This window comes from Erythrolamprus reginae, chromosome 2 (assembly GCF_031021105.1).
Source record: "Erythrolamprus reginae isolate rEryReg1 chromosome 2, rEryReg1.hap1, whole genome shotgun sequence".
NCBI classification, from domain to species: Eukaryota; Metazoa; Chordata; class Lepidosauria; order Squamata; family Dipsadidae; genus Erythrolamprus; species Erythrolamprus reginae.
In genome coordinates, this window is record NC_091951.1 from 274161230 (window position 1) to 274175480 (window position 14251).

Sequence of the window (14251 nt, forward strand, 5' to 3'; positions counted from 1 at the left end):
ATAGTATAAGGGCAGACTAGATGTGGACCATGAGGTCAATCTTCTATGTTTCTAAAATAGGAGGTGGAAAGAAAGGTTTCTCGCATTCTTTCCTCAATACACGCATGTCATTTCAGGATGCTTCTTGTCTTCCCAGTCTAACATCCCTAACGACGACGTGAAATTTAATAGAAGACCTAACCATCATCCACGGAGACAGACAAAATCCCTCTTCGCATGATCAATAATACGATCGCCCACCTGGCGACTAATTCCAGCTTCTTTCTTCGACTGCCGCACAAGGTTGGACTTTTCCCGAGTCGTCGGTGCTGGGTCCATCACACTAACGGGGACAAGGCTCACGGTAGGCGGGGCGCTTGAGAGCCACGCCGGTTGGTTGTTCTGCGGCGCCGCCTGCAAAGTGCCAAGCGTTGCGCAAAGGGCGCTAAGTCCAAAGCCCGGCGCAAAAGAAGCGGGGCGATCGCGCAACCCCGAGATAGGCCGGCGTTCGCAACTTGATGCTGCGTCTTGAGACGCGTGAGTTTGGGGATGGAGTCCTCCGGCAGGGCGGGCTCCGGGGTGTTCGGTGCCCGCGTGGGCTTTTCCTGGCTGGGCGCTTCTGTTCGGTGTCCCGCCAGGTTTGTGAACCGCATATCGGTAGGAAAAGGGACGAAGAAGGATTTCTGTTGATAAATCCGATCCAGAAGCCTTTTGGACAGTAAAATGAGATTTCTTTCACGCCTCCCAGCTTTGCAGGTTGCCCCAAATGATGGCAGGCGCGCCAGTCTTTACTCCTTCCAAACGTTCATTTTTTGGGGGGAAGATAAGATAGTTGGGCTACATTTGATTCGTCTTTCATGGAGAGAATGAAAAAAAAAGGGGGCTATGTAGAGCTAAGAACTTGTGAAGGGCTGGAATTGGAGGAAGTCTTGTGAAGGAGGACCAGCTATACGCAGTCTAGGTCCTAGAGATGTTTAATTTTAAAATCGTATTTTAGAAAATATATTGAAACTTAGAATTGGAGGTTGAGTCCAACTGGACTTCTTTTCTTTTTGGTTTGAAACCAAACTTAGCCAAGTATCTTCTTCAGTTCTTAGAGACATGATGATGATGATGATAATAATAATAATAATAATAATAATAATAATAATAATAATAATAATAATACATTATTATTATTATTATTATTATTATTATTATTATTATTATTATTATTATTATTATTATTATTATTATTATAGTCTAACAATAATTTATTAGACTTGTATGCCGCCCCTCTCCGAAGACTCCGAAGACGTGTTGTACTTGTATACAATAGTAATAAAAGTAATAAAGTTTGGTTTTGCAATAATTAAAAAAATGAAAGAAAAGAAAGCAAAATTCATGTAGATATAAGCATTCGATCTATGGTGGAGAAAAACTAAAAACTTTTTTTAACAAAAGCAAAACTCATGCCCTATTATCCTATGTAATGTCAACTAGGTTGGCCCCAGTGATATTTGTAATGGCAATAGTCTGAGTCATGCTTAAAAATGCACCTTTTTCTCTTTTGAATTTAATCTTGCTAATGTTGGTAGTGCAGGGCTAATGCAGTCATTTGAAAAAATAGTGTCTTTGTTTTCCTTTGTTTGCCCACCTCAAAATGTAATATAAACACAGTTTATGAAAATGGATAACTTTATTTTCATTCAATCATATTAGCATGAGAGGAAAACGTTTTGGTGGATGTAAATTCTACGGAGTTCCATTTTTCAGCTCCTTTTAGAAGGGAGATTTCCTGTTGCTTGTATAAGAGATGGAAATTGAAAAGACTGTTTATGTTGTGAAATCTTTTGGAAGCAGGATGTTGTCCAGAATTCTTCTGTCTGAAAATCACTTCTAATCCTTCCCCAATTTCCCAGAAAAAAAGCCAAAAATGTCTTTCAGGAATTTTATATCAGAGAAAAGGAATGATGCCAATAAACAATTCAAGTTTTAGAGGCACAAACATCTAAAATGTTGAAGTTTACATAAACAATGTTGTCTGGCGGGCCCCAGGAGAAGAGCCTTCTCTGTGGCGGCCCCGGCCCTCTGGAATCAACTCCCCCCCGGAGATCAGGACTGTCCCCACCCTCCTTGCCTTTCACAAACTACTGAAAACCCACCTATGCTGCCAGGCTTGGGGGACATAAATGACCCTTAGCTGTTTCATTTTATGTATGGTTTAATTGGATGGTATGATGTTTTATAATGGGTTTTTATAATTGTTTTTAATATTAGATTTGTGCTTGGTATTTTGTTGTGAAAACTCGGAGAGGGGCGGCATACAAGTGTAATAAATAATAATAAAATAATAATAATAAACTCAAAGTATTATTATTATTATTATTATTATTATTATTATTATTATTATTATTATTATGTCAGTACAACAGTATTATGTCACTATGCTGGATTTCGTATTTCATCACCAGTCGGGCGCTTCCCAAGCACCTAGGACTGCATGATGTAGCGACGAATTATGTTTGCCGATCCCAGTAAAGCAGCCTTTTGCAATTGACAGATGGAAATTTTGTCAATTCCGATGATTTTCAAATATCCGCTGAAATCCTTTGGCACTGCGCCCAGCGTGCCAAGTACCACTGGGACCACTTTATTTATTTTTATTTATTTATTCAATTTTTATGCTGCCTTTCTCCTTAGACTCAGGGCGGCTTACAACATATTAGCAATAGCACTTATTAACAGAGCTAGGCTATTGCCCCCACAATCTGGGTCCTCATTTTACCGACCTCGGAAGGATGGAAGGCTGAGTCAACCTTGAGACGGTGATGAGATTTGAACCGCTGACCTTCAGATCTACAGTCAGCTTCAGTGGCCTGCAGTACAGCACTCTACCTGCTGTGCCACCCCAGCTCTTGCTTATGCCAGAGTCATTCACTGGCTTATGCCAGAATCATTGCAGATCGATTTTTAGATCTTCATATTTCACTAATTTCTCTAGCTGCTTCTCCTCAATTCTGCTGTTATTATTATTATTATTATTATTATTATTATTATTATTATTATTATTATTATTTAGATTTGTATGCCGTCCCTCTCCGAAGACTCGGAGCAGCTCACAACAACAATGTTGTGCCATTTGTGCCAAAGTATGCCATTTGTGCAAGTGGTTAGTTCTCGTAATGCCTTATATGCGTATCTTCATAGTCTTCAAGACACATTGAAAATGTAGATTTAATGAAAATCCAATTGCAAGTTGTGTTTTAATTGCAAAAAAAAATTACTTTATGTTTTCCTCCAAATAGTTGCTTTATGCTCTGTTTTTGCTTTAGCTTGACACCTTCTTAATTAATTCTTGATGTTAATGCCCTTCTACCCTGTTTGCCATTCCGGGCAAATTGCAAGGAGTTGACCTTGCTTGCCCTCTAATGTCAAATGTTGAGTTGCCACATTGGACTAAGTGTCTTTTGTTGATTTTGGATTTAATACACGCTATAAACCCATCCACTGAGGTTTTTGTGCTTGCGGATTAACATGATACATCAATCAAAGCATCATAACATGTGCAAAACCATGATAGAGTTAAGCAATGGCTTATTCAATTCCTGCCATTTTCCTTTGCAGATCCTTTCTGAAAATGAGTTTTCCAATTGAGGAAGTTTCCTTTTCAGGGGTGACGATTGCTTTATGTACTGTGGTGTCACTGTTCATTTATGTACGAATGTTAACAAAGAACAAACAACCATCCCCACCAGGACCTTGGTCACTTCCTATTTTGGGGAATCTTCTCCAGCTTGGAGATTATCCTTATGTTTTCTTCAATCAGATGAGGAAGAAATATGGAGACGTGTTTCAGATACAGCTCGGAATGGTTCCTGTTGTGGTTGTTAATGGCCTGGATGCTGCCAGACATGTCCTGCTAAGGGACGGAGAAAGTTTTGCTGGCCGACCCGATATGCACACTTTTTCCTTTTTTGCCAACGGCGAGAGCTTATCATTTTCGGTGAAGTTTGGAGAAAGTTGGAAGCTGCAGAAAAAGGTTGCTGCCAAGGCATTGAGGTCACTGGCCAAATCTGAAGCCAAGTCCTCCACCTGCTCTTGTCTTCTAGAAGAGCATGTTTGCACTGAGGCATCAGAACTGGTGAAAACTCTTTTAGAACTCTCCAAGAAAGGGAGCTTTGACCCTGCTGCGGTGACAACCTGCACTGTGGCTAATGTGGTTTGTGCCCTCTGTTTTGGCAAGAGGTACAGCCACAGCGATGAAGAATTTCTGGGTGTGATCCAAATGAGTCACGATCTTATCAAAGCCTCAGGCGTCTTCAATCCCGCTGACTTCATCCCGTGCCTTCGTTATCTTCCGCTTCCTGCTGCGAGGGTTGCCCGCGCGTTTTATGGAAAATTCAACAACTTTGTGGCACAACATGTGGAAAACCATTATGCCACGTATGATAAGGTAAGCGTTTAACAGTGGGAATTGAGAATGTTTTTGTATTGCTTATTGTTAAGATATTTAATTTAATAGCTTGAATAGTAAAGTGTATAATGGCCCAGAGAGGGGTGACATATAAATCCAATAAATCTAATCTAATCTACTTGTAGTTGTTTGGTTGGAGAGTGCCGGCTCCTGCATGATCCTACGCAGCTTCTGCTCAGGCAATCTCACACTAGTCACAAGAGCCTACAAAACTTTTGCCAGACCCATTCTAGACTACTGCTCATCTGTCTGGAACCCATACCACATCTCAGACATCAACACCCTTGAAAAAGTCCAAAGATATTTCACCAGAAGAGCCCTTCACTCCTCCACAACGAAAATAGACTAACAATCCTGGGCCTAGAAAGCCTAGAACTACGGCACCTAAAACACGATTTGAGTATTGCCCACAAGATCATATGCTGCAACGTCCTACCAGTCAATGACTACTTCAGCTTCAACCGCAAGAACACAAGAGCACGCAACAGATTCAAACTTAATACGAACCGCTCCAAACTTTACTGTAAAAAATATGATTTCAATAATCGAGTTATCGAAGCGTGGAACTGATTACCGGACTCAATTGTGTCAACCCCTAACCCCAAACATTTCTCCCTTAGACTCTCCACGATTGACCTCTCCAGGTTCCTAAGAGGCCAGTAAGGGGCGTACATATGTGCACTGGTGTGCCTTTCGTCCCCTGTCCAATTGTCTTTCCTTTCTCTCACTTATCATATATATTCTCTTTCTTTCATATATCCTCTCCTCTAAGTTCAGTTTTACCCTTATATGTATTACTACATGTCTATGTATTTGTGTATTGGACAAATGAATAAATAAAAATAAATAAATGAGGCAATCTATGTTATCCTGCATGAGGTAATCTACATTATAATTGGTGAGAAGGAAAAACCTTTTCCCACCTTTTTTCTTCTGTTCTGTTCTGAATGCTGTTCTGAGGTTTACCTGATGATTTACCTCATGATGTTCCTGACTATCTTTTCTGCTGTGACTACAGATGTTAAATATATTTATTTATATCAAACTAAAAATTATTTTTTCATTGTCTCTAGCTTCATTTGGACACCTGCTGAGCAATTCCCTGACATTTGTACTTACTGCACCCTATGCTTAGAGGTTCTACAGGTAGTTCTTGCATAGCAACAGTTATTGGGACCGGCAACTCTATCGCTAAGCGATGCCATCATAAAGTGCAGTGTCATGTGACTGTAGCCACTTATAGTGGCAATTGTAGCAGTTCTGGTTTCCAGCATTAAGCATGTCATCTGATTGCTATTTATGATTTTTAGTAAATATAATATATATGTGTATGTGTGTATGTATGTATGTATGAATGGCCCCAGGTTCAAATCCCAGTAAGGGTGTGGCTACCTGATGAGGGCAAATAAGCCCGAAATAGATCTATAGTAGTCTCCCTTCCTTTTCATTATCAGCAAAATATGTTACACACACACACACACACACACACACACACACACACACACTGCTTAAAAAAATAAAGGGGGCACTTAAACAACACAATATAACTCCAAGTAAATCAAACTTCTGTGAAATCAAACTGTCCACTTAGGAAGCCACATTGATTGACTATCAATTTCACATGCTGTTGTGCACATTCAACTTTGTACAGAACAAAGTATTCATTGAGAATATTTCATTCATTCAGATCTAGATGTGTTATTTGAGTGTTCCCTTTACTTTTTTGAGCAGTATATATTGTGATTTGACCCAAAAAACCAAACCCTTCCCTGGTACAGAGCTGAAGGGATTGGATACTGTAGCCTAGAGGTTAATTCTCTGCCTTACGAGGCAAAGGCTTCAAGTTCAAGTCCCAGTGAGGGTATGGCTAGCTGATGAGGCCAGAACAAAGCCAAACTAGATCTATCCTAGTCTCCCTTAATTTTCAAATTCAGCAAAAACATGTGACACATACAGAATATAGTTTGTCGGCTATGAATAAATTAACTGCCTTAGAAATGGCCCTGGGTTGGGCCGAGAGGCAAAAAAGGAGTTGTGATGTTCCTTCAACATACCAGGGTTATTTGACACAAAAAACATGTAACCCTTCCCTGGTACAGAGCTGAAGGGATTGGATACTGTAGCCTAGAGGTTAATTCTCCACTTTACAAGGCAAAGGCTGCAAGTTCATGTCCCATTGAGGGTATGTCTAGCTGATGAGGCCAGAACAAGGCCGAAATAGATCTATCCTAGTCTCCCTTAATTTTCAAATTCAGCAAAAACATGTGACACATATAGAATATAGTTTATATATATTCATAGATTTTCATGGGTACAGGTATGAAGGTCTTATTCGGGTTTCTTCCCATGTAAGTTTCAGAGATTCCTGGTGACGTTTCGACGAGGTCCCACTCGTCATCTTCAGGCTGGTACATTTGGCTTGGTGCTAGAGCGAGCAAAGCGTTTATTCCCTCTATAAATACTGGTGGGTGGCTGTGGAGTGCTGGCTTAGCTGCTGCTGTTGAAACTTCCTGGTTAGCTGGTGAGGTAACACCTTGAGTAATTGATGCAGTTGATGTATGCTGATTAGATGATGTTTGTGGATTAGGTGTGATATCCTGAGTAGTTGGAATCTGCAGAGAAAGGTGCAAGTGATGATCATATGATCACAGGCTGCTGTGATCATTGTAATTGTCAGTTGCTTGTCCATTGCCCAGACTATGAGGACACAGTGATGGCTGCAACTATAAGGACCACTCATAAATACCCCTGTTGTCAATTAGAATGATCAACGAACGAGTCATCCGTAAACAAAGACTACTTCTATGCTCTTAGCTTGCTTTTTCTTGGCCTGCAATTCATCATGGCTCTTGATTTAATTTTGTATTATATTTGTTTTCCCCCCCAAAATAACTTCTCTTAGTATATTCTAAAGGCCTACACTTGGCTTATAAGAAAAGTAGCATAAATTCTCTCAATGTAGAATTAAACAAATTATAGCTTACAGAGTGTATAGTGTGAGAACTTTAGATGAAAATAACATCCTATATTTTGTTTGCTTCCTTTAGAATATTCTCAGAGACGTCACTGATGCCTTAATCAATGTTACCACTGAAAGAAAAGCAGATGAGAAAATTGTAACCTTATCAAATGAAAAAATAATAATTACTGTCAATGACATCTTTGGAGCTGGTAAGTATTAGTCTCCTGCCCCCCAAATACTTTAAGTTAAGGTGTATTTTGGTGTGATCCTCTTTTTGAGAGGGAAGATGTATAAGGGAAGAATACCCCCACTCCCTCAAATTTTTGGAACTCACTCCTAGTATAATACAAGAAAGCTATGACAATATACTTAATGCTAGATGTATTGACAGCAGCAAGAATTGTATTTGCACAATCCTGAAAAAATGAGATCATCCCACCAGATGAAAATATAATTCTGAAAATATTGGACTGTGTAGAGATGGATAGATTGACATTGAAAATAAAAGATGAAGGATATACAGAGTATTATTTAATGTGGAATAGGTTTTATTAAGGGATAGAGATAAGAGGTAGAAATTAGATGAAGTAAGCATTGTTATTTATTTATTTATTTATTCAATTTTTATGTCGCCCTTCTCCTTAGACTCAGGGCAGCTTACAACATGTTAGCAATAGCACTTATTAACAGAGCCAGCATATTGCCTCCACAATTCAGGTCCTCATTTTACCCACCTCGGAAGGATGGAAGGCTGAGTCAACCTTGAGCCAGTGATGAGATTTGAACCGCTGACCTTCAGATCTACAATCAGCTTCAGTGGCCTGCAGTACAGCACTCACCCTGCTGCGCCACCCTGGCTTTATAATTAAAATATGAATGTTGTGAGCCGCCCTGAGTCTATGGAGAGGAGCAGCATACAAATCTAATAAATAATAATAATAATAATAATAATAATAATAATAATAAGTATGCTAATATAATTAATAGGATCATAACTAAGCTAATAATTCTAGTATGGTTAGAATCATTATGTGTATTATTATTATTACTATATCTATGACTTTTCCCCCCTTCTGTAAAATGAAATGCCCAGACAATACATTGTACTCAAAATACTTATATATAAATAAAAAAATCTTGACTTGGAAAAAAATAATAATAAATTTCTGAATTAGAAAAATCAGTTTCATACTGAATTTGTCCTCCAGGTTTTTAGATATTTATGTAATTGTTTTATTTATTTTTTGCATCCTCATTATTATTTTTACAAAAAACTCAAGACAACATATCCAACACAATGAATATACATGTCAGCTATAAGCTTCAGTGCCCAGGTTTCAAGTACAAAGTTCTAATGTTGCTGCAATTCTAATGTTGCCTCGTTTCTTTTCCAGGTTTTGGTACAATCTCAGCATGTTTGCAATGGATTTTTTTGTACCTGATAAACAACCCAGAAATTCAGACAAAAATCCAAGAAGAAATTGGTAACGCTTTTGTGTTATTTAAAATAAATAGAAAATATAATGCTGTAAAACCGTTGTTTATTAGGCTTCCATTAAATAAATTTCAACTCCAATAGAGCAAGATTTTGGAGCCATTTCAGTTTTCAAAAAACGATGCAGATAATAGTTCCATTTGGGTAATGATCTCAACTTGCAAATGACATAATTTGCAACACACAACTTGTATCAATCATTACAATTACATATTCAGAGTTAATGGGAATAATGGCCACCCACTTTGCCGAACTGATATATCAAATTGAGTTCCACTGTAATATAAAGATTGAAGTTTGCTGTTATGAAATAGTGTGTGTTATTATTGTTTTATATATTCTTTGAAGATGGAAAGATTGGTCTAAGGCCTCCAAAGTTTGAAGACCGAAAAGACTTGCATTATACAGAAGCTTTCATCAACGAAGTCTTCAGACACAGCTCTTTTATTCCATTCACGATACCTCACTGGTGAGAGGGAGAATTAAAGAATGGGTTTGTTTATATTGTAGGCAGCTCCTGCTAGGACTTTGTAATTTGATCGTCTACCTGGCATTGTCACAAAAATCCCCTATATAATGTGAGATTTTATATTATCAAAAAAGGGGAAAGAGATGCTAGATGAATAATATTTGCTATTATTGAATTTTTACAGAATGCAATAACCATGGCAAGGAGAGAAAAATGCTACCATTATTATTTCAATAAATGCTTTACAAAATGAAATATTAATTAAATAATTACATCTATATGCCATCCATGTCACTGTTAAACAGACTGGGTGGCTTGCAATATGATAAAGAACTAGGAAGGGTTTGAACCTTACCTCCAGTGGGAAAATATATACATTCCTACATTTATGCAAGGTTATTTTGTTCATATGTTTGAAAACATTGTGGAATAATGTTAAATGATTGTGCAAATCCAGGGTCACCATGTAGGACTAAATTTTGTTTTGTTTTTTATATTTTCTAGTACTACCAAAGACACTGTTCTCAATGGGTATTATATTCCACAAAATACCTGTATCTTCATTAATATGTATCAAGTTAATCATGATGAGTAAGTATTGATGATGATGTTAGTAATAATAATAATAATAATAATAATAATAATAATAATAATAATAATAATAATTGTTGTTGTTGTGGTTAGCTCTGACCCAGCTCCTGCCCCAAGGAATGTGCAGGTGGATGTGGGGGAAACATCCACATGCCGCAGGCCTGTTTTGCTCCTGATGGAATCTGCCGATGAAGCCTCCTCTGACCAAGGAAGATGAATGACAGGGAAGAGGGGAGTTTGGCAGACAGCCCAGGAGGAGATCAATCATCTGTATCATCCTTGGATTCTAAACAAGAATTAATGACACATCCACACATACGTAGAGTGATGCATAGGAGACAACAACTGAAGGATTATTACAAGAGAAAATGAGGCCACCTGTGGTTGGGTGGAGCTGCTGTAATTAGTGCTACAGATAAAAAGAACAGCGTGCTGGTTTAGCCTTGTGGCAGTTTATCTGATTCATTGTTTTGTCAAGATCGTGGTTTGTGTGCTGTTCAAGATTGTGTGTGGACTCTGGACTTTAGAATTGGACTCAATTTCCCAGTTATTGGGTGAGCAATTGGATTGCATTTAACCTGTGCCTTGTGTGTACCAGAAAATCCCTTTGACATTTAAAAAGGGAGCTGTTTCTGTTTTTCTGTTTATAAAAACTTTTGGGTTTTCCTTTTATCGTGTGGTGTGTGTCTTCCTAGACTAATTACCCTGTAATTACGGGCGGTTGAAACACGCCGGCAGAACAACAACAACAACAATAATAATAATAATAATAGCAACATGATATTAGACATTTACTGGGCTTTGTATTACTATTGTAGCCTACAAACATATTGAAAGCCGTTTGGTCTAGTGGTTAAGGTACCAGACTAGAAATCAGAAGACTAAATTCTAATTCTACCTTAGTCATGAAAACTGGCTAGATGACTTTGGCCTGCTCACTCACTCTTAGCCCACAATATCAGACTTGAGCAACCAATTCCTGTAGGAATCAAAGGGATCAACACTTGGTTGATTTAGAAAAAAGGATGCAGGATACGATTCTAACTTTAAACAATTCTCTTTAAAGTTTAAACAATTCTGAGGACTTAATGGCCCACTTTTAGCTACTGCCTGAGCTTCATGTGTGGACAGATTAATATTAGTACAGTGGTACCTCGAGATACGAGTTTAATTCGTTCCGGACCTGCGCTCTTAAGTCGAGCAGCTCTTATCTCGAACGACTTTTCCCCCTAGGAATTAATGTAAATAATTTTAATTGGTTCCAGCCCTCAAAAAACTCACAAAGTTAGTCTAAATTATGCAAAAAGACATTGCAAGAATAAATGTAACTTGACTTATTAATAAGATGATAAGCTGAGAGCTTTCCTTCCCTTCCTCTTTTTACCCAAAACAATCAACATGGCAAACTTTTATTTTTATTCATTAAACTGTAGTTATTTATTCAACTTCACTGCCACCCAATCCTGTAGAGGGAGGAAAGAAGGGAGGAAGGAAAAGGAAAGCAAGAAATGGAGGGAGGAAAGGAAGGAAGGAAAGAAAGAAAGGAAGGAAGAAAGAAAGGAAGAAAGAAAGGGTGAAGGGACAGGAACAGAGGAAGGAAGCAAGGAAACGTATGAAAGGGGAGAGTAACTTCACTGCCACCCAATCCTGTAGAGGGAGGAAAGAAGGGAGGAAGGAAAAGGAAAGCAAGAAATAGAGGAAGGGAAGGTAAAAGAGAGAAAGAAAAAGAGCAAGAAAGAAAGCAAGCAAGAGAGAAAGAAAGAAAATGAAAGAGAAATAAAAATAGAGAGGGAGAATGAAAGAAATGGAAGGAGGGAAGGAAGGAGAGAAAGCAAGAGAAAGAAAGAAAGCAAGAGAAAGAAAGAAAGAGAAAGAAAGAAAGAGAAAGAAAAAAGAATGAAAGAGCAAGAGAGCAAGAGAGAAAAAGAAAGAGAGAGAGAAAGAAAGAAAGGCAACTTCAAAGAAAGGCTCACTGAGCATCTCTCACTCTCTCTTTCTATCCCTCTCTCTTTCTCTCCCCCCTCTCCCCCCTTTCCCTCTCTCTTTCTCTCTCTCCCTCTCTCTTTCTCTCCCCCCTCTCCCCCCTTTCCCTCTCCCCCCCCAGGCCGGCAGCGATGTTTTAAAACAGCCGCGCCGTTTGCGAGCTAACTCCTGAGGTGCGGAAGTTCGCCTTTGGCGTTTGGGCCACTCGGAATGTGAAATTCAAAACAGCGTTCGGATCCCCCCACCCCCAGCAGAAGCCAAGGACCCCCAGAGTGGGGCGGCAGGGGAGGCGACCGCCTCTCCACTCACCAAGTGCCGGGATACGAGCCGAGAAGAGCCGGTCTGGCTTACTTTCCTTCCTTCCCGCGCTGATGCAGAGCCACTCGAACAAAGCGTCACGCCCCCCTGACGCTTTTGGCGGCAAAAGAGCCCAGCGTCGCTTCGGAAGCCGCCGAAAGCATCAGAGGGGCGCGACGCTTTGTTCGAGTGGCTCTGCATCAGCGCGGGAAGGAAGGAAAGTAAGCCAGCCCGGCTCTTCTCGGCTCGTATCGCGGAGAGGGGCGGCATACAAATCCAAGTAATAAATAAAATAAAATTAAAAAATGTCTCTCCTCTCCCAGCTCTTATCTTGAGTAGCTCTTAAGTCGAGCAGCTCTTATGTCGGGGTTCCACTGTAGTTATAAGATGTCCCAAGGGTAGTACCTCTGGTAGCCCAATGGATGGTGGTGCAGATATTTTTATTTAATTCCACATGATGACACTAGTCATTTTGCTCAGTACAGTATTTGCATCCTGCACAGGTACGGGAAGCAAAATTGTGTTCAATCCCATACTCGCACGCTAGAGCTGCAAAGCTGCATGCAATTAGCCATACCGGTAGGAGCCTACCACTGTTAGGAATTAAATGAATTTAGGTACTGTATTGTCTCTTTGGTAGTAAGGCTGTTTAGTTCTTCTCCTAGCAGGACCTTTTATAGTCACTACAGATGAACACACAAGATGATGTTATTTAAATACCACAATTGTGTACTTGAATTGCAATACAAATTTATAAATCACAGTATTGATTATGACATGTTTTATGTTTTCCCTCCCAATAGACCAGTGTTTCCCAACCTTGGCAACTTGAAGATACTTGGACTTCAACTCCCAGAATTCCCCAGCCAGCGAATACTGGCTGGGGAATTCTGGGAGTTTAAGTCCAGATACCTTCAAGTTGCCAAGGTTGGAAAACACTGTGATAGACAACCATGAAGGTGTTTGTTTTCTTGTCCTCAAATAAGAGATAAATGATATAGATGTCTGGTGAATTTAATTTTTGAAATGAATAGAAATATGCTGGTGGCTATATGAACTAATTCCATTTTTATCGTATTTTAGTTTTCCTCTTATTTCTGCACTCATTTATTTCTTCCAGAAACGTGTGGATAGACCCTGATGTATTTAAACCACAGAGATTTTTGAATGAAAATGGTGAACTCAACAAGAGCTTGATTGAAAAAGTTCTGATCTTTGGAATGGGGCTCCGAAAATGTTTGGGAGAAGAAGTAGCCCGCAATGAGATCTTTGTTATCCTCATTACTATCTTGCAGCAGCTGAGATTGGAAAAGCTACTTGAAGATCAGCTAGATATAACACCAGTATATGGACTGTCTATGACGCCTAAGCCCTATAGAATTTGTGTGTCACAGCGGGCTTGACTTGAAGAAGAGTATAAGGAAGAAGCAGCTTTCTTTCATCAGCAAATAATTGTTTGAAATAATGTAATGTAAAACTCCGTTTCCAAGTTATATAAATGTGTTGGATGTCAACTTCCATCCCTCTAATAGAAATAAATGCCCAGCAAGTCTGAAGGAAATCAACTTCAAAAAGGATTCTGGTTTTATAGAATGTTTGTATGACACATGGGGTTACTTAAGATATTTCCATTATTCTTCACTTATAGACAGAATCTTGCCAGACTCTGGAAATAGTTAGGTTCTCAGGGATGGGATTCAAAAATTTTAGCAACCGGTTCCCTGCCTGGTTGCTGGGTGGGCATACTCAGCCTCTTGTATTGGGGATAGGCAAAGTTGGCTCTTCTATGTCAATCATGCTAGCTCAGGAATTCTGGGAGTTGAAGTCCACATGTCATAAAATAGCCAACTTCGCCTACCCTTGGCCTGTACCATGACAGGGGAGGCTTCGGAGAGGGGCGGCATACAAATCTAATAAATAAATAAATAAATAAATAAATATTTTTTTTTCATTGTATGTTTGCATGAAAATACATTTTTGGCATACTTTTTTAATGCAAAATTTAAGTATATTTAGACA

The 14251-nt window shown here is 39.1% G+C and overlaps 1 protein-coding gene across 3 annotated transcripts; it reads left to right on the forward strand.

Moving 5' to 3' along the window:
* The first annotated feature begins 419 nt into the window (after positions 1-419).
* LOC139162378 (cytochrome P450 1A1-like) lies at positions 420-13806 on the forward strand. Of its 3 annotated transcripts, XR_011558314.1 has the most exons (8): positions 475-617; positions 3586-4414; positions 7483-7606; positions 8792-8881; positions 9241-9361; positions 9866-9952; positions 10046-10506; positions 13353-13806. XR_011558314.1 is itself a non-coding variant. In XM_070742660.1 (7 exons), exons 2-7 carry the CDS (start codon positions 3599-3601, stop codon positions 13633-13635), a joined length of 1521 nt encoding a protein of 506 aa, XP_070598761.1. In that variant the 5' UTR covers positions 420-516; positions 3586-3598; the 3' UTR covers positions 13636-13806. The 3 variants fall into 3 exon arrangements, 2 of the variants coding, with proteins under 2 accessions (XP_070598761.1, XP_070598759.1); XM_070742660.1 differs by lacking the exon at positions 10046-10506 and having other exon boundaries at positions 420-516; XM_070742658.1 differs by lacking the exon at positions 10046-10506 and having other exon boundaries at positions 473-617.
* The last annotated feature ends 445 nt before the right edge of the window (positions 13807-14251 follow it).

Bases quoted from the DNA above. Each gene is read 5' to 3' on its own strand.
- LOC139162378 (XM_070742658.1), top strand. From the start codon at position 529: ATGGAGTCCTCCGGCAGGGCGGGCTCCGGGGTGTTCGGTGCCCGCGTG. The intron at 4,415-7,482 runs GTAAGCGTTTAA...TGCTTCCTTTAG, and splicing joins ATTATGCCACGTATGATAAG to AATATTCTCAGAGACGTCAC. The intron at 9,953-13,352 runs GTAAGTATTGAT...TATTTCTTCCAG, and splicing joins TATCAAGTTAATCATGATGA to AAACGTGTGGATAGACCCTG.